The 27,473-nt window shown below is 39.5% G+C and overlaps 1 protein-coding gene across 5 annotated transcripts in view; it reads right to left on the bottom strand.

The window, feature by feature from the left end:
• The window catches only part of vav2 (vav 2 guanine nucleotide exchange factor), a 256,669-nt gene that overhangs the window by 154,608 nt on the left and 74,588 nt on the right, over window positions 1–27,473 (bottom strand). For all 5 annotated transcript variants that reach the window (XM_034709776.1, XM_034709778.1, XM_034709777.1 and 2 more), the window contains exon 2: window positions 26,412–26,528. In XM_034709776.1, coding sequence (XP_034565667.1) covers window positions 26,412–26,528 — 117 coding nt within the window. The remainder of the gene's footprint in view (window positions 1–26,411; window positions 26,529–27,473) is intronic.

Here is a 27,473-nt window from a genome sequence, read left to right as displayed (position 1 = left end):
ATACTAGCACATATACTGTTGAGACCAAAGAAGCACATTTTTGTATGCATGTCAGCATGAAAGTGTGTCGAGGTCACATGTGAGGGGCAAAGACACCCTGTGAGCCCCCTGTGACACGCAGCACCCAGCATGGGTGGAGCTGCAGAGGGTCCTGACCTCAGTGCACGAGCCTGCTTCCCTCACAGCCTCAACATGCAGACGGATTATCTAAGCTTAGCTGACCCTGGTCACCCCCCAGTCTATCCACTTGCATAATGACTTTGCAGCAATATCTGCAGCCATACAGTGAATACTGAAGCAGCTGTAATGTGTACACATCAGCTATGAATGACTCATCTACATTCTACAATGCAGATAAACATTCTGAAAATATCGCAGGAAAAAAACATTCGACATTCAGCAGCGAAGAAGTAATAAAACACACTGTCGTTCACTGATAAATAATCTCAGCGGGCCTGAAAAACCCATATTAAATAAATCCTCACTCAACAATATTTTAGCAGAGCTGTATATAAAACAGCAGATCAGGGAGGAAGATAAAGGAACAAGGGAGCTATGGAGGATATATACAGGAAACACAGAGGAGGGAGGGTACCACACTCAAAAACAAGATGTTAGGACTTTTAAAACCTGAAAGCTCTTCATTTCCCTGGGCTACATAAATCTCATTACTCCCCACTTCACTACCTCAGCATAAAAAGGTGAAATATCACTGCATTTTACATTAAAGTGCTGAGTAATACAGGGATATCAGATCTGTTGTTGAAGGCAGATTAAAGTCTTTAGCTGAGGAGAGCAACACTTTGATTTGAGTCGACTTATTCTAAAGGGCTTTTGGGGAGATACAAAAACAGTTATCCGATTTCTCCTTTTGTTTTCTATTTTTGTTATTTCTTTGTAGTTTTGGCTCAGCACGTTGCTATTAAAAGAGACATTACATTATTGAAATGTTTGGATTATATAAGACCACCATGTTGCCTGTCGTGTTGCCATATGTATTTCCTTTACATATGAGTGTCACCTGCATTTTAGTGAAACTGAACAGCAGTGTTTCTTTTCTCACTTTCAAATTCTGGGGCATGTCTTAAGCATTTCTGCACAGCACAAAACTATGCTGAGACACATTCTGCTGTCATCTGTGATCAGGCAGCGTCTGTCCTCGTGTCTGCTCTTTGTGTCAGAGTTTCACCATGGGCGGGGCCCAGACAGCTCAGTCTACAACACACACATATGCTAACACAGTAACATACACACAAAAACCGAGCTGGCAGACGTGTGCTGGCAATAAAATCAATCCAACATCTCACCTGAAACATAACCATCCCATCCTTTTTACTGAACTGAGAAAAAAAACATGCAGTTGGAGATGAAAATCAGGTAAGACATACCAGGATGCCTATATCCCCGATACTGCACCCCTGTATGACTTCCTACAGGTTCTGGCTCTGCATAGGATAATAGTCCACATGGAGAGTAAAAGACGCAGAACACAACCTGACATAATGCAATCCCTGAACCTATTAGAAGTCATACTAGGACTCAGCTTAAATAAAAGCCTTCAATCTGACATCTGCATGCAAGTGCAGCTCTCAGCTCTTAGCTCTTAGATGCCCCTTCTCAGCACTACTCCTGCTTTTCAAATTGCCAGACAATGGCAATGCACGCACGAGTAAGTCTTTCCTTAATCATGAACCACTGGCTACATCTGAAACCCACTGACAAAGTTGGCCACCACTCCAAGAGGCTTCGTCATCAGACCGTATGGATGGATGGATGGATGGATGGATACAAACTTTATTAATCCTTCGGGTAGGTTCCATCAGGAAATTCAGTATTCCATGAGTTCCCAAATTGTAGGTAGTGTAACCTTCTAACCATTAGAGGTGTCCAGAAGGGAATCATTTCCTACTTGTTCAGGCGTAAAATTTAATTCTGACCATCCAACTAGTCCAAAGGTAAGGAAAATAGTCTCTAACTCTAACTAGAGTACACAGGGATAACAGGGTCTGCTTATAAACTACGTCAAATTGGTTTGCTGAGTGTGGCGAACATCAGTAGAGCTAGCACCACCGGCCTTTGGACCTCCTTGCAAATTAATGTCCAAATGCCTGTCCTGGTTACACATTGCTTCAGTCTGGTGGTTATGTGCCAGTTTAACCAGACATACAACTTATCTCCATTTCCAAGATCAATACACGGCCAGACAGTGCCGAGTAGCAGAGCATTATAACATTAAGGTAGCCATTAACCAGACCTATATCCCGGCCAGTGGCTGAATGCACAAAGCATCGACATACGACTGGAATTTTGGGCCTGCAATATTAAAAATCTTCTTAATTAGTTTAACCAACTAGTAATACTGGTGACGACTAACAAAAGGTGACAAATTTTAAAAAATGAAGTCCACCAAACTCACACATTTATAACTACACGCATTTATATCATGATTTTCAGTGGCATAAAAAAGTCCTCACATGTCACTGTTCCTATCAAAAACTACACAGGACCAAAATATCCAACATACAAGATCCAGCCAATCAAAGTAGTCATGGTAACAAGCCTCCCTATGGCTTTTGAAGCTGTGTTTCAGGTGCAGAGTTGAGGCGTTCAACCTATAGGTTCTCCTCTCCTCTCATTGCATATGGATAGAAGCAAGTGTTGTGCAAATAGGATGAGACATGTTACCGGGGGCTGATTATGTTACCTGCTGCTGTTTGCAGGTGTCATGTTTGTCAAATCTAAATTTGAACTTGCATGTTAACATTACTGAACAAATACTACAGCTGATCCTGATGTCAATGTCTGTAGATTTGCAGGTATTTGGATACAAATATGGAATACAGGCACATTTTACCCTGGTGATGGTGTTATATTTACATTGTTTGGGGGGTTTTCTGATCAGTAGGCAGCATCAGTGTTAATCTCTCCTTCTTTTGTATCCTCTTCCTCTGACAAACAGCCACATAGTGTCAAATAGCAAAAGATAATTTAAGCCTGTTTCTAGCTTAATAGGGTCAATATACAACTCCACCAGATGACACTGGACAAAGACTCCTGGCCAAACACACTGACACAAACACTTTAGGCAACAGACATCCTGTTCTCTTCAGCTGAGTCACGTGAGTCAAATTGAGTCACATCAGGAGGGACATAAATTGGACAGTGAATGCATGATTGCATCTCTGTTGTTTCTGTGTGAACACATGAATGCACCTTTAAGAAGCCTGGCTCCTCAATGTGTACACCTCCATGTGTGGCATTTTGTTTAAATCTTTGTGCATTTGTGTCTGTGTATGAGTCTGGTGTTTATGAGCCATAGCATCAGCCCCTCTGCCTCAGCTCTGACTATAACATGTTCAGTGTGGTTGCCTGGGGAGCGAGATCAATGCTGGAGCTTTCACATCGCGAGAAAGAGGAAACAACTCTCTATGGTCCATAAGACTCTCAGCACTACAATGATTTTCCATTTCTGGGAGCCAGGCTCAACTAGCAACAAGCCTGGAATGAAAAAAAATGGAAGAATGATCCAGGTATTTCAGGTGCCGTTAAACATCCCTCAGTGCAGCACAGAATGAGCTGAGAAACCCTTTTGAAAACAACAGAACCAAGTGATATTGGAAAAGCCAGGAGGAGGAGGTGATATATTAAACTGCCAGCAGAAAGGTGCAGCACAAGCGCTTGTTTCTTTTTAGATAAAAAAAAAAAGTGCTTGACAGAGGCTTGGCTTTAGGGAAGCTCTATAGTATCCATTGTTGCTTAAAAATGTGCTCACTTGTGCTGCTTTCCAGTTTGAGTAAAGTTTCCTTGTTTGTAAGCCACAACATACTCACAGGTTTTCATATAGTTTTCTGGTTTTCAAAATTTAGGTTTGCATTTAAAGGATGTCAAAAGCTTCATAGGTCAGCATCATTTAACTCTAAATTTGAAGTTATTGTACAAAAGGAAAATTAGCATCAGAAACAAACATTTCAAAAGTATTCTTATTTCTGTAGTATTTTGTCCCTCTCTTGATTGAAACTATTACTTTGCTCAAGTTGCAAGGATAGTATTCTTTTCTTCTGACAGTAAACTATGATCAGTGATAGCATACAAACATCCCTCTGTCATGAATCAAATGCAGTGTGACTACTGGCTGCATGCATGTGTCCGCACAATGCTGCAACCGCACGCACAACGGCTGCACTGTTGTGGTCAGGGTGGAAACATGCTGTACTAGGAAGCATGACTGTGCCAGCTCGGGCTGACAAAGTCTCCACTGTGCATGTGTGTGTCTGTGACAGAGAGACAGAGAGAGGGAAAGAGAGAGAGTGAGAGAGAGAGAGAGAGAGAGAGAGAGAGAGAGAGAGAGAGAGAGAGAGAGAGAGAGAGAGAGAGAGAGGCAGACAGACGGAGAAAAGTATGTTTCAGCGCTAAAAACACTTCAGGACATACCATAGCTGTCTTAGAGTTGTAGGGAGAGGCTGGTAATTTGACTTAAGCCTCTAAAGTTGGTAGGTTTGTTTTACTGCATTGTGCTGATCCCACTGAGCTAAGTTTAAGAACAAATGCCTCCCTTCTCAAAAGGAAACTGCAGCACCGGTACGGCCTGAACAGGAATTACTTCAGTAATAGAGCAATTATATTTTTATATTACACTGTCATTACTATATTACCTTATATTATTTCATATTATAGCCTATTACTGGTGTATTAGATGGTCTCATATTATATACACTACCAGTCAACAGTTTGGACACACCTTCTCATTCAATGGTTTTCATTGATTTGGATTATTTTCAACATCGTAGATTAATACTGAAGACATCAAAACTATGAAATAATCTGGTTTTGCAATAATCTGGATTACAACAGTAGTCAAATAGGGCTATCCATTGTGTACTAACCCTACCTCTGAACAACACAACTGATGGTCTCAAACACATTAAGAAGGCAAGTCATTCTACAAATGAACTCTTGACAAGGCTCATGTTCATTAGAAACCATTCCAGGAGACAACTTCATGAAGCAGACTGAGAGAATAGCAAGAGTGTGCAAAGCTGTCATGAAGGAAAAAGGGCGCTAATCTAAAGAATCTAAAATACTAAACATACTGTATTTTGCTTTGTTTAGGACTTTATTTCCACGGGTGTTCTTTCATGGTTTTGATGCCTAGTGTATTTCTCATTTCAACTGAAAGCTGGGACTTCCTTTTTTTTTCTTGTCATCATGCTTTACACTTATTGGTAACACCTTCATTTTACTGAGCCTCGAGCCTACTGTGTTGAAAAAGGAGTTCCTAAAGTGTCCACTTGAGGCTGGCTGCAATAGTCCAGGATATACCCCATGATACAATGTTCATTTTCAGAGTAAAAATTAAACATGTGTAAAGCCTGAAAAAAATAGTTTAGGTCTGAAAAGCTCATTTTTCATTTGAACACACTGAACACGGTGGTTTTTCTTATAACTCATCTATAATTTGAGACTTAAGAGCATGTATTTGTATCATTAGAGGCCCGGTTAAGTTGACTAACAGGTTGATAGAGTCAGGTTGAGTCAACATTTGTAACCTAAAGACAGTCTACTTCAGCTTCAAAACACCTCTTTAGAAAAAAAATAGGGGACTTAACTGAGACTAAGCCAATGATTTTAACAGTTAATGATATAAACCTGTTAAAAAGGCAGAGTAACAGTGCACAGCTTGCCTCACAGCAAGAGCCTTCACTCTTTTGGATAGATCTTATTTGTGGCCCAACTTTAGTTGTTTCAACAATTTCTACAATGTATGAATTCTATCACATTTCAGCATATGTTAAAGAGACTCTAGGAGCATAAAGCATGTGCAATGACTGTTAGCAATGACATTACAATAAGTATGAATACTGATAAATGCACTGACGGGCATATTTTTGAAGCAGAGTAAAAAAATATGCATTTCAAATATTCAATGTTTATAAATGTATTCAGATGAACATACATCACAGCGCTGTATGCATCACTACAGGTCGGCTGCAGCCCTCTGGGGCTGAAATTGACTGAGGGGATTATTGATTGTTTCCATTTAGTCTGACACAGGCCCAGGCTGGCCGTAAGCTTGCCATCCTCACAGCCATTGTGTGCTCTTAAACCTCACTCCTCCATCACAAAAGGCACTAAGGTGCCACGCTGAGTGAACAGACTACCACTAAGAAAGGAGTGACAGCCACGTCATCCGTCATTCCTCATGCCTCTTTTCCATCTTCATTATACCCTGAAGGATCCTTTCTTAATGCTATTCCAACCCTTTGCTATGAGATCATCTACTTGTCTGCATTTCTTTATCTAACCTCAAACTTTGTTCTATTTCTCCTTGACCTCCGGGTGTGTTTCTGTGGTGGTGTCAGCGCCCTGTCACCCATGACTTCTGTGAGGGTGTCCTCTCACTTCAGGCTTCTTTTCTGTATGAGTTAATCTTGCATAATCATGTCTCTTTTCGTCAAGCTCCCAGAGGTGTGGAAAAACCACGGCTCCAAAGCAAGTTCTAAAGAGGATGGAGTAATTACTATAATGTTGAAAAGGATAGCTTTTTCACTGAATCTATTTATCATTTGAAGCATGAAATATCACTTTAATAGAGAAATAAGAAATGTTACACCTAAGAATTTGAAAAATATTCCATTTGTAATAATAAAAACACAGTTACAACAGAAAGTGTCCAATCAGGAAAGCTGAGACCAGAATATTTGGGATTTTATAGTGATGTATTTTTTTCAGAATTTGATTTGATAAGTTGTTTATTGGTTTCCAAACCGCTCTGCACTTCTATGAGTTTGACAATACAGCTATCTGAATAAGCAAGTATTTTTCTTTCCCTTTCCCCCTGTCATTCTTCCTCCATCACTCCCTCTTCTTTCTTCCCCTAATCCCTCTGTCTTTCACTCCCCTTCTCCTTGAGCCTTTGGGGATCATCCAGAGGCAAACTAATTTCCCTTCCTCGAAGCTTCGCTGCTCTCATCGAACCTGTCTCCCTACGCCTCCCTCCACCTCTTTGTCAATCATTCACTCTAATCTCCATAATGTAGTCTTTGGTAGGAGCGGCTGTACAAGCTCTGCCCATGGCCGGAGTCTGGACTCCATTCAAGGGAGTGTGTCACTGTGTCAGGGGCTGGATGAAATGTCACAAACGTCTGTGTGTACCGTCAAAAATACAACTCTTTCTTCAAACAAGCTGATATCTCCAAAAAGGCTCAGTGCTCGATACATAATCCTCAATATTATAATCTTATTAGAAAAAAAGCTGACAGTAGAGATGATTCACTCCCTCACAATGCATCTGGCTCTATTTACTTTTATGGCTCAAGGGGACTTTTGGGAACTCACCCAATGACTTTCTATTACTCAAGTTATACTCATAATTACATTATACCTCTTACAAGGCACTGAGATCGTTCATGTCCTCAAGGCACAACAGAAATTGGGCCCTGCTTTTTTCCACTGTGGGCCTCTTATATGGAGCAAACATCAGAGCTGCCCCCTCAACTCAGGCTGTTTCAAAGAGAATGGCCCCATTGCAACGAAAAAAGCCTTCCCTTTGGGTTTACATGTACACTTAGAAAACAATCCACATCGACACAGATCTTCAGGAACACCACTGAAGTCAGTACACCTCTGCATAAAGGCGTTCTTCAACTGAGCAGTGACTACAAACAAATGTAATGCTCATGTGCAAAAGGTGCTGTGACCTCATCTTTTTTAAGGAAGTCTACACACCGACTAAAGTAGTGACGTTTCCAAGAGATTGCATTTTCAGTTCCCAAATTGCAGGTTTTCCTGCAAAGTAAAATATTTTTAAGTTTTCTATTAAATACATTTCCATATGAACAGTCTCTCAGTCATTCAAAACAAACCTCAAAGCGCCTCTCTTTCCGTTTGCTTTCTGAAATCAAGTATGTGTGATTCATGAATTGATTCATTTGCTATTATTTATCCAGTGTCTGTCTTGAGGCACTTTAGTAAGCTCTTGTTGTTTTAGATGTGCAAGGGAAGAAAAACACTTCACTCCACTTGACTATTGTTGTTGCAAGAGGACACTTTGGTTTATTGGAATTTCAACAGAGCGAAAAACAAGCTAAGCCAATCCATTGAAAGAGCCCGTTCAATACATGACCAGAGTGATGCTTCCCGCTGATATTAGATTATCAAGAGTATATTTTCATTGGTGAATGTGCAAATTGAAGTTTCAGTTTAAGGTGCCCCTTAAAGTTTCTGACAAATAGTAGCTCTATGGAGCAATGATTTAGTGGTGTGATATCATGATTGGCGGCTCTTTTGACAAATGCTGGTTCCTGCCAAGTTCTTTACCAGATGAGCAAAGTAGAAGAGAAGCAACAAGAGAAAACGTAACGAACACTAACACAAGAGTCATTGAACTTTTCCACAACAATAAGTGTCTGCTTCAAAATATCACCAGAATCCATCTGCTGTGGACTGAATCGACCTGAGGGATCTTTGCTGTTTCAGCCGTGAGTCAAGAGTGATTTTGCTGAGCAGAATGAGTTTGACATCAGTCCCACAGCTCCATCAGACAGATCGCTTCCATGTATGGTTTGACGCCACCAACGCAATAAGTTGGTGCCAGTATTTTGGCTTCATATCTCACAATGGGAGGTGATAAAGGTGCAACATTATTGCTCTGCGTGGGTCTTCATATTAATGATTATTTGAGTAATTAATGTCTTCACATGTATAAATATTATTCTATATATAACCTCTTTATATAAAAACTGTCTGTAAGTATTTTCATTCTTCCCGTCGTTTTTACTGACCAGCCATGTGAGCTCTCCCATTTTAGTCTTCCTTCAAAATTTGAGTGCAATTCCCTTAAGGGAGTAAAGTTTTACCTTCCCCTTCACATCAGGCAGTCCAACCTCATTGGCCACACAAGTGCTGTGCAACATTACTACCTGCTACGAGGCACCTGCAGGGAAATAAATGAAAAGAAGCACGGAGGTGGGCATCAGTTTAGCAGGCACTGCAGGGGGTGTTTATAACACCTGGCAAGCTCCCCAACACCGCACAATAAGGATTCTGGCTGCTGGCTTTTTATCGGCCATATCCAATTACCATGCGGCATGCTGAACACAAGCCACAGCCACGGGTAGAAACACAATAAAAGTAACCAAAATAGATCAGCAGTGACAAAAAAAAGTGTGAACTTGGAATGTGGTGAGAGAAAGAGCCAAGAAATGAGAGTACAGAGGGAGGGAAGGGTGAGAAAATGAAGCAGCAGGGAGCATTTTGGCCCTATGATGTAGAATTTGGGGGTAAAAAGGTGATAGAGCAGAATAAGAGGTTGGATTAATGGGGTCTGTAAAAGGTAATTGGGCTGGAGCACCTTGACAATATCAGTCCTTCATGATCAGAGTCAAACGTGATTCTACAAGTTTCTATTTCACATTCCGCAGATAATGAGAGACCATGTTTAATTTCCATTTTACAGCCGTTTGATAGGAGGAATCAGAGCGCACTGCTCCAACAGAGACTTTATGGCCCTGAGCCTCTGTCTGTGTGTGTGTGAGAGAGAAAGTGTGTGAATGTGTGTTTGTGTGTCCATCCCTGCCTGTGCCTATGTCCGTGCGTGCCATTGAGCACTTTGATGCGCTCCTGTTCATGAACTGGACCGTATAAAAAGCAATGGCAAATTTAATGGCCGCCATAGACAGTGCTGTCAATGTTCCAATTGAGTAAAGTGGTTGTTTCCACTTCCACAGTCACGCAAATCTGACACAGTAGTTTTGGTGATAATCCGGCACTTGTTTGCTTCACTGAACCTGGAGGATGGATATTAAAAAAGACTAGCCTAGGTCTTTGTTTTAGCATAATAACATGAGGTAGGCTTTAGCTTCTCTGAGCCTTTGTTGGGCCTGCCTGCAGCACAAATCCTTCAGAGGGCATAGAGCAAAGGTCTATTATTTTTGTTTTGATACAGTGCTAATCTTTCATCTTTCAAAGCACATTTACAATTATGTTCCCCAAGGGGCAAAAGTAAGTGTAAACATCAGTGCAATATCTGTTGGTAGAGTTTCAGTTTATACTAGAAAGCGCTGCTGAAGTCGACATATTGTGAGCAGAAATGAGCCTGAATACTGTCCAACAGTATATCATATGTACAAATATTGGCAGTGCATGATCTTGGCAAATGGTACAACAGAAATAAATAAACCAAAATGCTCTGTTGTTGCTGGGAGTGATGCTTTATATGAAAAAGAAAATTTGGAATATACTGTCTGTAATGTTTCCTCACTTACCAAACTAAAACTAATATATTTATGTTGCAAAGACATTTAATGTCCATTAAAGAAACCTAAGCTGGCACATAAATAAAAAAAGGATTAATTAACCGAATCATTAAAAAAGGACAGTTTCAGTCTGAATAATTAATTTTGTTGACCGTACACACAAGGGTTCATTTTCAAGGCTAGGAGCTTTGCATACATTTGCAAATTGAGGGTCGAGGTCCAGTTGACCATCAATCGTAATTGTTTGCCAGGCAGTTTAAGCCCACCCCAGCTCTGACTCGTTGTCTGTTTCTTAGTTTTTCACAATTAGGTTTTCATTCTAGAAAGAAAAAAAAGAATCATACTGCTCTCTGTGATGGTAATCTATGCAAAAATCTGCCTTAATGTTCAAACCGAATATCGTTACCCACCATATCGACAGGTGGTGTATAAAGCTTATAAGATGCTCTCTGAAATGGTCACACAGAAACATCACACTCATGTTCACAAAGCTGAGATCTCCAGTTTAGCTCCCTCAGGATCCTAGCCAAACCCTAATGACAGGCTGATGGTGCTGTCAGTGAACACATGGTCCATTAACACTTGTGGGGCGCAACAAACTGGCTCAGTAACAGTCCCTGTCTCTGCAGTCTAGTCCTACAAATCTGTCTGCTCTTTCCACTTAATACCGAATTTGGCAGAACACTACAGCAAACAAAAAAAAAAACCCTCTACAATACGAAGACGGTGCTCGGATAAAACTCACAGAGCGGTATGTGCAATCTGTTTGTTTGTTCTTTGTAGAACATTTTGCCAGGGAAACGCACTTGTCTTACTTTTGACGTGACAGACATTTCTCTCGACATGACGATTTAATCATGGTTTTGCAAAAGAGCTCAGTTTGATGATCCTGCAAAGCTACCTTGACATTCTGTGTTCTGAATGCCAACTGTCTCCTTAAATACAGACAAATTATCATCAATTTAATGGCAAAATGTGTTACATTACATAACCCAAAATGTGAACTGAAATTCAGATTTAAATTTGTGCTTAATAAGCATCATTTATGAGCCTAGTGAGGTTGGCTTCTAGTTCCATATTGCAGCAATCCCTGTGCCATGAAAAAATGATTGAGGATGAACTCCCTTTTTGGTGATTTTCTTTTCTTTTTCATGCCAGTGATTCCTCAGGGAATGTACCTGTCCATCACAGCCGTGCCTGTAGGGCCTCAGAGGGAGAAATCATGGAAGGAGAAATAATGAGATCTCACGCAGGCTGCATAGAATTCAGATACTCCCACTCTGCAGGGACTCTTCCTCTTTATACCTCCTCTTTAGTCCTGCAGAGCTCCAAAGGTGCCACCCATAACAACAGGGACACACCCTCCAGTGACCACAGACTCATGATCCAAAAACGCAAGAGGCGGTTTTGATGGTAGCTGAGCAGCTTTGTGAGCACTCAGCACAGCCTAGCAGTGAGCAGAGACACTTCAAAAAGCCAGGCAGAGCATTGAGTCTGGGCCAAAACGCTTTGTCTCCATTTTAACAGCAGTTACTGTAACAGCACACAGTAACATCCACTGACGCTCACAAGAAAAGAGGCCAATTATTTCCACAAAAAGGTTTAGACTGCAATGGGCTTTAAAAGTTCTTTAAATGGTTTGTATACAGCTCCTGACACTTCACTTGTGTTCCCTCTCTTCTGGAGGATTTAAATGACACTGTTGTACAATGCTGTCAGTGGAGGTGGAAGAAAGAAAGACGGGGCACGTGCTGAGTGATATCTGCTTCAGCTTCAACAGGTACTGCTTTTTCAACAACAGCAAAACAGGAATACTACAGTGTGGAATATAAACACAAGATCTGAAATCCCCAAGTGAAAAAATAAAGAAGAGATTTTCTCTCGAGTCTGATTTTTGTGCTGAGTAATTTTGTCTCTCTTGAAACAGGAAATCAGGCACTAAGGAGACCTTTAACTTGTAATGGTAAAAAAGGTATGTCTGGTCATAATAACAACAAGCTCATTTATAATTCGAGGTAGAGATATGATATTCCTGTAATGACTCTATAATCATGATGTTGTTTTGCCATGATTACAAGATGCTGAATCAAAATTATGGTTTCCAGCTATGATTCACAAAATATGGGTATGAAGGTTCTGCAGCCATGAAAGTCATTAACAATAATTATTACACTGCTGTATTGAATACATGATTCTAATTGGTCAATTACAGCACCGTGAGGTCTGACATTCTTCTACATCCAAGCACGGCTATGCAGAACAGATTATTGCTATGAACATATCGCTAATTGAAAACTCTGGTGCACTTATAGTCATCATATTAGAAAAAGTTAAGTTAAAGCAGAATCTTAATTTATTTTATTTCTTCACTTGATTGTTGACACATTCACTAGATAATTCAAACTCAAACTAGATATCTGTGTAAATTTTATATATATATATATATATATATATAAATGATTCTTTGATCATTACTTTGAATATATATATATATATTCTTATTGTTATTACTATTATGACTGTTAATATAATTATCATTGTTATATTCATTGCTTTATTCAGCTATTTACCTATTTACATATTAGAAGTACATCAACACAATTGATTTATTTAATATTATCTTTTATATTACATTTATTTGTATGTGTTAATGTGTACATATGTGTTTATCAACAGTATATATATATATATACACATATATAAATATATATATATATATATATATATATATATATATATATATATATTTAATATTTGAATGTATGTATGTATGTATGTATGTATGTATGTATGTATGTATGTATGTATGTATGTATGTATGTATGTATGTATGTATGTATGTATGTATGTATATACAGTATATATTATTTGATATGACCTGTATACACATTACTATGTTTAAAATATGAATAGATGTTTGAAATAATGGACCTGTATTGTAAAATTTGTGTTTTGTCAATAAAAACAAAAATTGATATAAAATAATTAAGTTGAGTTAATATGACACACACAAAGCCAATTCCAAAAACGTTGGGACTGGGTATTGAAAGGGTGCTCTAGAGAGGCTCAATCTCTCAGAAGTAAAGATGAGAAGAGGTTGGCCACTTTCAGAGACTGGACCTGGAAATAGTTAGACAATTTTAGAGTAATGTTCCTCAGCTTAAAATTAAGATAAATAATTTGGGGATTTCATTATCTATAGTTTATGATGTTAGCAAAAGATTCAGATAAACTCTGTAGAAAAGGGACAAGGCTGAAAATCCATATTGGACTGCCATGATCTTCAGGCCATAAGGAGGTACTGCTTTAACAAAACAAACAAAGCAGACATGACACCTTTAAGTGTAAATGGTGCGGGGACCATTTCTATGTTTTGGAATGGCTGGATTTAAGATTATTAAAACAAAAGTGTCTGTTGTCTCCCTATTTTCTTTGTTTCTCCATAAATTGGGATATTCTCATGCTATATAAAACTATTAAGCAGGTGGGCAAGGAACAGCTGGAGGGAATCCAGATGGTACTAAGTTTCATCAGATGACACATTTTGGGTCATCTGGAACCTCAAGCTTTTGCTCATCTGTCACGCAATCCAGACTCTGCTGTGCACGGTTTGGGCTGAATGACCATGCATGTCAACACAGATCCATCATATCTCATCTCTATTCTTCCTGTAGGTGTGAACTCAGACACCTTGTGGCCCTCACCCATCACCTTCCAACAGTCAGCATCCCTTAGCCAAGATCCAACATGGGCCGTATCCCTGACAACAGCCTATTGCTCAGCAACCACCTGTTTCCACGGGTATCACAGTAACGAGCTGCTGGGATAATGAGGTCGTGGGAGTGGAGGGATGGATGGGAAGGGGGTCTAAACACAGGAAGGGGGAGGAAGTTCCATTTATAATTCATGCCAGGAGAATTATCATCAGCGCTGTGGCATTTGGGATGAATTATTGATTTTGTCTTGGAAGCTTTATGTAAAAAAAAAACGTGCAGTTAGGGAGTCCTGATGGACAGGGCGTGAAGTAAGAGGGCACAGCGGTAGAGGCAGCAGCAACAAAAGTGTCAGCTGAGGCAGGAGGATGTGTTTCCGGAGAAAGTTATGGTGATAAAAACTCTCTCAAGGGAGCACTGGCTGTAATGTTGGATAAAGGGATGTGGTGTTTGGGGATCAGCGGCGGGGAAGGTTTTAAGACGACTTATGGAAGTTAAATTGTCCCAAATGTAAGTTATGTTTCTGTTACATTATTCAGAAGACAATAGATCACATTTTATCATCTGATGGTTTGTTTTGTTTGAACAATATCTGCAACACTTAGTAAATACAAAAGTAGTGAGCAGTATTTCCATCTTCCCTTTTTTTTTACCTCCAAAAAAGTATTTATTTCTTGTGTCTGTGATGTACCACCTCCATTCTTAAAGCTACTCCTGTATAAGTATATGTAATTAGTTACTTTCCAGGACTGGAGGTAAAAAAGAACAAGGGATAAACTTTCCAATGCGTTTAGTTGTCCAGGAAGTTGATGTGATACACTCTGACATTAGATTTTATTCTCAAGGTTCTCTAACAACCTGTTAGTGAAAATACTCTCATTTTAACTGCATAATAAAGGGCTTCAGTGTCCTATTTTGAGATAAATCTCTTCAGACCACTCAACCCACTCCAGAAGGGCAACATAATGTAGAGAGTTATTGCTCAAAAACCCTTTTTGGCCTTGACAGTAAAGGACTGCTGCTGAGGACATGGTCACTAATGGAAGGGGAGGCATTGACCTGAATGAGTGACCCTGCCTGCTTGACCTTTTATACCTTTTTCCTGCACTCTGTCCAACCTGACAGGTATGAATCACTACATTTTCTACAGCTATTTATTTTCCCTCCAAAAAGCAGAGTGTGAATCGATACCTATACCAAAGCACAATACATGTAACCCTCCAGAGTAGATGAGTAATGTTACCTTGCAGAATTTTCTTATTACAAACAGAAGCACATCTTGAAGCCCAGAATTTCATTTGAAACTCCAGATGTGGGATACCATAATTTTTGAGAGCTTTGTACAGTTTGAAAAGTAATCCAGGTGACTATTCATGGTGCATGTTTAAAAAAATTGAAAATGAAAACAGAACTCAGGATTAGCTTGAGCCCTTTTTCATTCCCAAGGTCACAAATAGTAAATACATGTCCTTCATGTTATTTACAGATGCACAAGATGCCCTTCATCCTGTCCATGAAATTCACTTAGATTTCAACGAACTATTTGGTTAACTCATCTGCACCACAATTGAACTCTCAGAGAAACTTCTTATAGTTATGCTCCAGAAAGTTCAATACATTCTGTCATCATGGCAGTCAGAGGCTGTGGATGCCTAACAAAGAAGGATCTTTGCTTAACCCTTAATGACCTAGACCAGGCATGTCCAAAGTAAGGCCCGGGGGCCAATCGCGGCCCAAGGTCCATTTATTTATGGCCCCAAGCCTCCATCTTAAATTGTTATTTATAGCACAGAAATTAATCACCTTCTAAATCATCTGTACATTTGCAGTTTCTTTCAAGCGCACAAACATAACTAAAGTCCATCCAGAAACGTCTCAAAAAGCTTCATATGGACTACTCGTATAAAGCCAAAGCTCTGGGAATTGTGCAAGATGGCAATAAAGAAGAAACACAAGAACTCTTAAAGCTGACAGGTTTTCAAATTAATGTTTTCATCATGATGTGAAAATGTTCTTGAGGAACACTAAAAGTTCAGAAGACACAAAAGAGGACACAAGACAAGATCCAAATTATGAAATCGTACAGAAAAGGCAAAATTTGATGCATAAAAAATGTTCAGAACGCATGAAAATAATTATTTTGTTATAAAATGTAGTCTGCTGGTCAAAAAAGTCTTAAAAACAACATCAAAAGAAGTGTGAGGAAATCCATTTTCCTCCAGAAGAAGATAAAGTTTGCTAATGTTTACGTGGCTTGTGGAAAACTGAAGACTTCATAGTTACTGTTTTATTGAGAAAGTGTTTTAAATAATTGTTATTAACTAGAGATTTTATATATAACTTTTATGATTCCTAAGTCTCAGCAGGAGCCAATGGCCCTGAGGTATTCTGACAACATCAATTGTGGCCCTCTTTGAAAAAAGTTTGGACACCCCTGACCTAGACCATTTTTGGGAGCACCAGACTCCTGCCTGTATTTATTTGTTTTTTCTAACCTATTGAAGCACTCAGCATCAAGTGCCATACATTGTTTTATCCAGGAGAACCTTATCTTTCCCTGTGCTGCATTCAAAGTACCAGTTTTACATTTGTTTTGTCTGAAAATTGATGAAAATACAGACGTTTTTATAAAAAACGTCTGGAAATTTAGGTCATTATTTACTGTGAACTCAGACAAAACATCAAGGAAGTTTTGTTTTGTTTTGTTAGAAAGTTGTACTTCGGTGTTTTAGACTTCCAAATGAATTTTTGTCACTATCAATCCTTCACTAAGCAAGTTACAGCCATTTATTATAGTATTTTCTAAGGCGTTTTTTAGTGGAAAAGGCAAGTGTATTCTTATAAGTCCTTAACCGACCCTGTAGATGTGCGTAAAAAAGGTCTGTGAGTCAGTAGAGATGTTATTAAATCATAAATTAGGACACAGAAGCAAAAGTGAATTTTCAGATAAATACTTTCTGATCATGAACACATGTAAACATGGTAACAAATAGTGGAAACTATCTTCATAAATGAATTAAAATATACTTGCAAATAAAAAAATTGCAAGTAATGTTCTACTGGTAACAGCGGTTAAAATCCCATGTAGATCAAAGCAAATCAATATTTGGAGTTGAAATGAGACGCCAATGGCCTGTAAAATAAATTGTCCACATTTGAAGGACAGGGATGAGAGCATGTTAAGAGCCTGCAGCTAGCTCCCTGACTCCAAGCACTTCCTGTATTAGTCCTGACAATAATTGTGGTGACCTTAGTCCCAAAGCACAAAGTAAAGAAGAATGAGACACCAAAATTGTGTATAAGCATCAGTATTATAGCAACCTGAGATAAGAAAATGTTGGGGGCCGATAGCTAGCTCCTTAACTCCCACCTAACGTTAGAGTACCTGTATTAGTTCCTCAAAGCATAAAGGTGATCGTCTAATCACTCAAAACACTTCAGAATAAGTGAGACAAGACACAACAGAGCTAAATTAAATCTATGAATATTAGCTGTATTGTTTTATACTATAAATGTATTTTGGGCTTTACTTTGGAACAAGATGGTTAACCTGAAAGTAATAAATATGGCCAGGAATATGTCACGTATTAAGGCCCTGAAGAGATATCTGTCAGGAGCTTAACTAATTCAGGAAATAATACATGAAAAGTCTTCCTAAGACATGTAGTAACTGAGCCATAACCATGTTAATACCTCAAAAACCAAGTCAAGACAACAAAGCCTTGAAACATTTATTGCACTCTGCATGTTTAAAATTGTTCACACAACTGGAACAAATGAGCAGCAGGCCAGGCTGAGGGCTTGTGACTGAGGTTAAAAACTACTTCAGTAAATAGTATTCAGGCAGGCGAGCCAACAGTGGCTGAGGCACGTTCCAGATGTTAGTAGTGCTGGGCGTGGATGCAGAGCAACTTGCTATTTTTAGCCAGGGTGCACGGGAAGGAAATGAAAGGAGCAGAGTTCAGTGTGCATGAGTTTCAGAGCAGCAGAGAGGGTAATCAAACACTGCCCACCAATGGCAATCACTCCGTCCCGACACAATGCTGGCTCGCCTGCCACTGGGTAAGTCTTATCACAACATACTCACACTCAGAGTGGGTGTTAGATAAATGAGTGGGGAACGGAAGGCAGTGAGGAAAGAGAAGAAATGGAATGGGGGGAGTTAGAAGGAAGGAAGAGCAGCAGAGTAGGGAGGAGTTGGTCCAAATTACATCAGGCGAGTGGTGTTTTCCTTTCACATTAAGGATGTCCATCTGTTTCAAGGTGTGTTGTGCGTATTCAAAACCAAAGCCCATGGATATTTGGATTAAAATAAAACAATTGTAAGAGGGTCATTCAGCATACACTTATAATCTGAGAGAAAATAAACCATTAAAACTGTTGGTGAAGAAAAGTCCAGAAAAGGCTTATTTTTGCTGTTTGGACCAGTATTGAAATTTTGATTGATATCTGGCCCAGCTGCACAGTCATGAATACTGCAAAAAAAAAAGGTTGTATTGAAGCCCTAACTAGTTTGTATTCATCATCTGAGTCAGAATCAGAAGCAAAAGCCATTCCATCTGAAAATATTGCAGTTCAATCGATCAGTCAGAATAAGGAGTTATGGAATGCCTTTTTACGTGCCATAGTTAGTAGTTAGTGCCTCTGTGTGTACACATGATTGCTATGCTAATTGAAAGCTATGTAGTGTTAACTAGTGCCTTATAATTACAAAAATGAACCTCCCTTTGAATGACACTCAACGCCCACAGTGTTGTCTTTACTGCACGAGTGCACTTAACGCTGCACCAGCACTTTCTTTTTATCCGTCTTCTGAAACAATTTGTTTTTTAATGGGTTTGTTTTTTAGTGTCAATCTTAACTGCCATGTTGTCTTGATGTTTTAAATATGTCACTGTTTTAAAGTGTGACTGATCTGAGGACATCAGTATTTTGCTCTCATGTACTGTATGTTGAGAGTGGAGAAGATGAGACGATGAACTGAATCTTGAATCTAGAATTTTGTTCAACCACAGCAAGGAACAGATCACAAAAGGAACTGAACTGCATCCACAAAACATAAAATGCACCAACAAGGCACTGTGGCTTTGCGGTTTAAGCTGCGCCTCATATACAGAGGCTATAATCCTCGTCGCAATGGGTGCTGCAGTTCAACTCCTGGCCTTGACCATTTGCTGCATTTCTTTACCCCACTCTCTACTTCCCACATTTACTGTCTTTCTTCAGCTGCCCTATCAATAAAGGAGAAAATGCCTGAAAATATACCTTTAAAAAAAATGTGCAAACAACATTTTAAATCTTCCCCAACCAACATGCTTGGCCCATAAATTACTCAAATATTGGGATTTCATAGCTTGACAGCGTGTGGATTTTCCAATCACTGCTTTAATTTAATCTAAGGAACAGGCTGTGATTTGAAGCAAATGTAAAAAAGTATCACAAAGTTACAGGGGAAAAAAATTATATATATATAAATATATATATTTACACATGTATATATAGAAGCAAACCTAGCAGCAAGTTGTAAAAGGTATTCAACACATTAAAGCTGCTGTTGGTAGTCACAGAGTAAACATCTCTTCAGAGAGAGGGAGTTCAAATGTCAACACTATCCCTCCCAACCAGAATTCCTCTTAGCCCTCCAACACAGATCGGCGTGTGCGTGTTGGACTCATAACCAATCAGAGGACGTAGTAGGGGCGGCCCCTTTTCTCCAAACCCAGCAGAAAAAAAGTAACATTTGTTTTACACAATTCCTATCAACAGCAGCTTTAACAAACTGTTGTTGTGAAATCAAACAGTGTCAAGAAAAATGGCTTCACTTTGAAATTCATGGAAAATAATATAAAAACGGAAACACAATCCATTCACTCTGACACCGTGCTATCACAATGACGAGCAAACCTGTATGGCTCTGACACGCCGCCAGTCAGTCATGATTCCAAGGCTGTTTGGATGAGATAGAAATAGATGCACGAGTGCTGTCTGCATCTGAAATAAATGACACTACTCCCTTTAATGAAGACGGCAAATCTGTCAGAAAGATTCCTTCCTTCACTGCTCACCACTCACAGACGGTAAATTACCAAACTGTTGATAGATGGCTAACAGGTGCAGGCTAATTATGCTAATCATGGCAACAGCCAAATAAACTGATTGCCATGTTCATTTAAATGACAGCAATGTTCCTTTGGTGGCTAATTAAAATGGGTTGGGAGAAAGGAAACGAGGCGGTGGGTTTGAATGGAGGGAGGTGTTTAAATAAAAGCCTTCTCTGGGGTCTACTGTAATAAGCTGTATTTCAATGGTTTAATGATGTCATAATGAATTTATAATGATGGGGGATGGGCTGGGGTGCAAAGAAGAGCTGTGTGTTGATATGTGTATGAAACCATGCAGCAACTTCTTCCCTCTGTGAGAAGAGAAGGCAACAAGGGAGCACTAGCGTATGCTGTACGTCGCGTAGGGTATTCCTGGATGAAATGAGGTAAGTAATGGAAATAAAAATCAGTAGAGGACATCAAGTGGGATATGTGCTCCATCTGTTTCAGTACTCGCCCCTCTGGAAAGGGTAGCAGAAGGTTTTGAAGGGGCAATTACTTTTTCTCAGCACTGGGCTGACTCGGCCCCTGTCACCATTTGCATGTGACCCAGGAAACAGGCATCATTAGAGGGAGAGATGGCGATCAGAGGCCAGGGGAAATGAACTCTAGGGTCCCCTGAAAGCCACTGTAGAGGTATGAAAGGTGCACAGGGTCTGATTAATGTTTATAGAGGCAGCTGCTATCAAAACCATCTCTCCTCCATCCTCTCCCCAAAGTCCCCTGTTTTAATTCCACTCTCTTCCAGGGGAGATTAAAAATCCAAGGTTTAGACTCTATCTTCACCAACACCCCATTTGTTTTCAAAAGGAGTGCACCCAGGGACAGAGTATTCTGCCTTTTTTCACAAATAAACCTTTCTCTCTTCTCCTTTTTATGGCCTATTTGTTTTCTTGTTCTTTACAGGAGCGAAATATTTGCAAATCTTAAGAGAACATTTGTGGGGTTCATTTTTCCCTTGATATCAGGGACCGATCTGATACGGTTTATTTTTGGAACTTTTGAGCAATAAAGTGACAAAACTGTCTGAATTGAATATTCTGCTCACTGTGCAGGGGATAGAGAACCTTTGGACGCACTCAAGCAAGCTGATGTATCTTTGGAGGGATGGATCACAGAGGTGGCATCTATAGTGACTGTAATATATGACTAAACCACCCTCCAGGATTTACAGCTAGTGGTAGAGCTGAAGACTCTGAAAGTCAAAGGAAAATATCCTGACTTCCCTTTACACGATGTCCATTCAAAACTGTGAAAAATATAAGAGAATTAAGGCCAGGCATCAGAAAAGTGGTTTGATTTTAATTTGGATTTAGATAATTTGGCAGTTTTAGAAAGAGTGAAAATTAGAAAAACAATGTTAAAGGAAGATGTCTTCAATCAGATGAGGAATACTTTAGATATTTCAACTAAAGTGAATTGATTTACAATGCAAACGCACAATGCGATGTGCAAAGACAGAAAAAAGGAAGGAACAAGCTGCAAATTATATCTTCTCATTTGACCTTGCACCAGTACTTTTTTAGACAACTTACATGGTCATATTGGAGTGAAGAACTAAACCAACAGCTTTCAGCAGTTTCTCAAGAGTCCTTAATGTTCATACACTAAAGATCTTTATATAGCTCTTCGGGGAACTTTTTTACAAGTGTCAGCGCACTTTCAAACCAAACATTATTGCTTTAATCATTTAGCCAATCCTGTCTTTTTCTGCAGTCCTGTCTTATTTGGTTCAAAGCGGAAACAGAGGTCTGGTAAAAGAATACGGGAACAAGTTAGGAATGATGCTGTGATTTAATAAATGAGATGGAAGTTAGAATTACTTTCAGTTGCAATCAGATGAGCACACAAAGAAACATTTGTATCCAGGTAACAAAAGGAAAAAGGAGAAAAACCGTGAGTGATGAGCTTCAAAAATAAAGAGCTGAAGAGACACTGACTGCAGGAACAAAAGTGGCCTTTTATCTCCCATTTATTAGGCATTCTCACTATTTAAATGTATGCCACATTAGTAGGGATCTACCCAATTCAATATATTATAATGTGATGTTTGGCCTTAATGGAAAATCAATGGAGAGACAAGCCCGCCACTGCTGAGACCATACAAAAGCAATTTCCAAATTGACATATGGAGGGCCTGTGTGATTGATTCTGACTGCTGTTGGATTTTAATACCGTTCACCATGAGCTCATTGACTCTCAGACATCGTCTTGTGGTTTATCAGCAAACTGCCAAATGAGTCCTTGTCTCCTTTTTCTCCACTCTCATCTTTTTCTTCTTTGTCTTTTTTCAGCCAGAAGCGGATCGCGTGGATATGTTGCTTTTGAAATGTTAGATAAATGAGCAGATGACTGTCAGCAAATGCTTCCTCTTTGTAATCAATCACAGCGGTCATATAGCCGTGTATTCAGACCAAGGATGGAAGCTATGACTGAAAATTTTTACCACTGTATTTTTATTTTTTGCTTTTTGATGTAGTGGTTTGATATAACAGTGACCCCCCTACGATACTCAACCCGTGTCCGCGCCTTTAACCCTCCAGTTATGTTGCGGGTCAAATTGTCCCCTTTTAAAGTCTATTTTAGGCAATATATGCCTTCCAAAACAGCTAAATACAGCATAAAATATCTGGGCAGCATGTGACAGAAGAGGTCTTGGGTTAATTTATCAACACCACTTCATAAAAAAAAAAAAAAAAAAAGTAAAATAGAATAAACAAATATATATGTCATAAAATACTATTGTATTTATATTAACGGCTTTCCAATGTACATTCTAATAAGTTTTAACATTAATTTCAATGAAAAACAAGTGAGTTACCCTCGTTGAACTATGATATGTGAGAATTAAAGAACACCAATGGAATAAATATTGATTTAAATGGTTAGTAATGGAGTTAAAAAGTTGATTTAAAAAAAAATTAGTTGACCCAGGAACAGTATTGCTGTTCCAGAGAAATGAACATAACAGGATGGTTGACCAAAGAGAGATTATTTTTAAGCCACCAGTGATAAGTTCTCAATTAAGTTGCATCCTTTAACTCAATCTGTGTGTTTTTAATTTATGTTTCTTACTTGCTTCCCTAATATGGCTGTCATAGGCATTTAATAAAGGTATTTCAGCAACATAACTGAGGACTTTTATTCTGAAATTTGTCTGCAATATAATATTCTTATCATCAAATGAACTGGGCTTAAACTGAGCTACAATCAGAGGTGATTGTCAGGAGCTAGTTGCTACTTTGAGTAGGAGTTACAGCACAGTCCCCTTCTTCTTTAATCATTCTGGACTTAGGACAATCAAGTCATCAGTTGAAACCCAGGTAGACCTGTTGTAAGGGACATGCAAATCCCTGCTGCGCTGTCATTTAGCAACATCAAACTCAGAGAGTTAAGAACACAGTGTTTACAATGAGAACTAACACCCACTTTGACACAAAGAGGAGGAGGCGCCCTTTGGTAAGTGAGTGTGACCCTGCTCTGATGTGTCAGAGCGGAACAGGGAGTAGACAGGGATTCAATCACAAATCACTCTTGTTACACTACGTTTTTTTACGCACCACCATGGCTGCATCTGTGACTCATTTGTGAGTGCACTAAAACCAAAAGTGTGTGAACAAAAACCAAAATCCATGCAGAACACAACTCCAGTGATGGTCTTAAAACCTCTAAACTCTAGAAAGCTAAAGGGTTGATATTCCCTGAGCACCTGCCCTGACATGACGGCATCAGCTGAATAACTTTCAACTGCCCCTGCTGCTTGTAGCCAAAAAAAGCTAACCCCTCCTGCTTCCCACTTCTATGTCTGAAAAACCACACAATAAAACACTCTAGTCAAAGGGATTACACATTGAGGCAATCAATTCACTCTCTGAGGCGGGAGCCAACAGGGTATGTGGCCCATGGTTTCATGGTTTAAAGGCCAGAACCCTGCCACATACACAGAGACACACACAGACACACACCTCCAAATCCTTTTTCATCCACCTTTTTCTTTAATCCTTTCGTGTTCAGTGGCATAAAAATAAAAAAGACACAACCCAGTGACATCTTTTCTGAAGCTGGATGGTTGTCATTTTGCGTGTTCTTATAATTTCACACATATCAACACAAGCCATATCTATACATCTATGTTTATTATTAATACCATTATCAATCAAACCATCAATTCTCTTGACAATTTGTCAATACGTTTTTGTTTTCATTGTTTTTTTAAACTTTAAACAAAAAAGAAAAGACATGAAGACAAGAAGAAGAAGAGGAAAAAAGGGTAACAATGTTCAATCAACAGTCTTTAAAATCAACTCATCATAAACTGTCTTACTTGAAAACAAAACACACTGAATCCTCAAATTATAGAAGCTGGGACCAGCTTATGTTGATATTTCTTATACAAAAAAGACTACATCAATTCAATTAATAAATAAAAAAAGCAGTGATTTATGGGTCATAGTGGCAGCAGGCTCAGTAGAGCACCCAGATGTGCTTCATTCCAGCTGCCTACAAGGAATCCAAAACATCCACAGGCCAGGCCTGTTTTTTAAACCCTCCTCAGTTGTCTGGGGCCACCTTAAGCAAAGCCAACTGTTTGAAAACAAGCCCAGACCATCCCAAAAGAGGGGCATCCCTGAGGCATCCTGATCAGACGCTCCATGGCAAACAGAAAATCCACTACTTCCCCCTCCTAAATGTCTGTTCTGCAAGAGCACTAACTCAGATTCCAAGTCCCAAACCTCCCTCAGGATGAAGGGAAAATAACCTTGTGATTGCTCACATAATAATACAAAAATCTCCTAGAAAATCCCACTAAAACACTCTATAAAGCTACAATGATGTGAGAGTGAGTCAGCCATCTTTACAGCTGAGCCAACACACTCATCCACACTACACTCCAACAGTACACTGTTAGAAAGTGGAGTTGAGTTCAAGTCTAGTCACTCGGCGACCTCAGATGAGGTTGCTGACCCTGAAGTGTTACATCAAATGCTCATCGGGAGTTCTATGCTCCATGCTGAAGCTAATGAAAGTGACAGATTTGACTTTGAGCTACCTTCAAACCCAAGAACATCACATGGGCATGCTGTGTCATACAGATGCACAAACAACTTCACACTAAGTGGCCTCTTTTACAATGCACTGAGGACAGTGTGGAATAACACATATGAAAACTTAACTTGTGAAAAATCAAAGCTCCTGTGAGGTATTTTTGATTGGTTAGAAAACAAACTAACGTTAATAGTGATGCCTCTTTATGAGTTAAAAAGCAAAGGAGACCATCAGCTCTAAGACAGACCATTTCTAAATAGTTCATAAAAGCCTGAAATCACCACCACAGGGTAGGTGTCAAACTAAGTAATTAACAGCATGCTGCAGAAACAGACCTGTATTTATTTTTTACCTGAAGTCTCTAAAAGTAGTATGGGAGGTAGAGCCTTCAGTTATGAGGCCCCTCTTCTTTGGAATCATCTACCAGTCAGGGTCTGGGAGGCAGACACCCTCTCTACTTTTAAGAATAGGCATCAAACTGTCCTTTGTAATAAAGCTTGTAGTAAGAGCTGGATCAGGCTTGGAACAGCTCTTAGTTATGCTGTTATAGGCTTAGACTGCCAGGGGAAGTGGCATACTGAGATTATGTCTTTCCCTCTCTCTTCTCTGTCTGCTTGTAACAAAACTCCAGCCGCTTTAAATTATAAGTTAATTCCTACCCCTATTATCAAACTCATTATTGTAATGCTATATGAGACCTGTTGAGTTTAAATGCCATTCATTTGTAGTACTTCCAAATAGCACATATACTTTAACCATTAGTATTGGCACTGTTACCATAGGTCTGCATAAGCTGTTGATGTTGTTGTTGTTGTTGTTGTTTGTCTCCATTCACATCTTTCTTTCTGCTTCACATGTAGAGGACAAAATCAGCAGAGAGAGAAGAAGAACCACTTTGCCCACAGGGGGCGCCACATTTGCTAAATACTGAAACTTCCTAACAGGACCTTTAATCTTAAAAGGGGGAATTTAAAGCTACAACAATGTGGTTCTTTTACAAAAAGAAGTCATACAACTACAGTTTATCAGCCAATCATCAAAGATGTAATCATAAAATTGCTGAACACCATATCTTATCTTTACATCAGATAACATGCTTTAAGCACATAGCTTCTTCTGTTAATGATTTTATCTACTCCACAAGCAGCGTCATGTCTCCAAGGAGCTGCTGTAGATAGGATATAGCCCACAGGCAGCACCATCCTACAGCTCCTCGCAGTGTCAGTTCAAGTGCTGAGCTTTGCAAAAGGTAGAACATTACAGCATCCATCCATCCACATGCCTCATGTTGAACTCACCTTGCCGAAGTCCCTGACATCAAACAGGTCAAAGGGGTCAAACAGCTCGCTGTTGCGCAGGCCGAACTTGTCGTGGCAGACTTTGAGGAATGTCCGGATGTTCTTCAAACAAAGGAACTACGGAGAGAGAAAGAAGACAAAAGACATAAAAAACAGCCCAGTAGACATCATGGACACACAATTACAGCGGTTGTGTTCTAATACCATATTTGATTCTATAACAGAATGTTACAACAGAATATTTGCCCTTAGATACATGTTCCACCACTCTGCTAATATATTGTATTTGTGCAAAAGCAATTTTGTAAATCTTTCATATCCTGGTTAATGACTGGCAGGCGTTCCTGGTGCAGCAGCTGAAGGTGAGCAGGCATATTTCTGCTCATGGCTGATGGGCTTCCACTCTAATCCAGATAAGTAGAGCCACAGAAGAGCCAGTCTGCTCACATCAGAACATCAGAGCACAGACGAGCCCACCAGCTTAGAGCGGCCCCAAGATGATCTTTGTCTGCCGGGCTGGGACAATGACCTCACACTGAAAGGTCAAAGGTTACGTATCTGACTAAACAACCGGGTGACTCAGGAAAATGTCCGTGGTAAAGAAGCAGGGTCTCTACTATTCAGTAAATGTATCTGAATGATTCCAATGTTTTCTTAGTTAAATGCTCGGGAAAGGGAACAGCAGCAGGAGATTGCAGGGGATTTAGAGATATAGGTAAGGTGATACAATAAGACATAGTGGCCTAGCAGTAAATAAAGGTGATAATATGCTAGGTCTGATGAGGATCACTGATGTGCCATCAATATGACTTATGGTAATTATGCTTTCCTAGCATATTAAACATGCATCTGTTGTCTTTCTGCTGCTTAACATGTTTTACATGGAGAGCTTTGTCAACCATATGTCTTTCCTCTTCTTTTCTGCATCAGACATTCTGCTAGCTAACCTCACAGTTTGCCTCACAGACTTGACACTGAGTAAACTCCAGTTCAGTGTGACATTGCAACACATTCCCATGAGAGCCAAAGGAAGTGTGGAAATGAAGTGCAATCTGTTGGCCT

The sequence above is a fragment of the Notolabrus celidotus genome, chromosome 19, assembly GCF_009762535.1.
Source record: "Notolabrus celidotus isolate fNotCel1 chromosome 19, fNotCel1.pri, whole genome shotgun sequence".
Taxonomy (NCBI): Eukaryota; Metazoa; Chordata; class Actinopteri; order Labriformes; family Labridae; genus Notolabrus; species Notolabrus celidotus.
The sequence above is the reverse complement of the archived record's forward strand: the minus strand, read 5'-3'. Positions and strand labels throughout refer to the sequence as shown.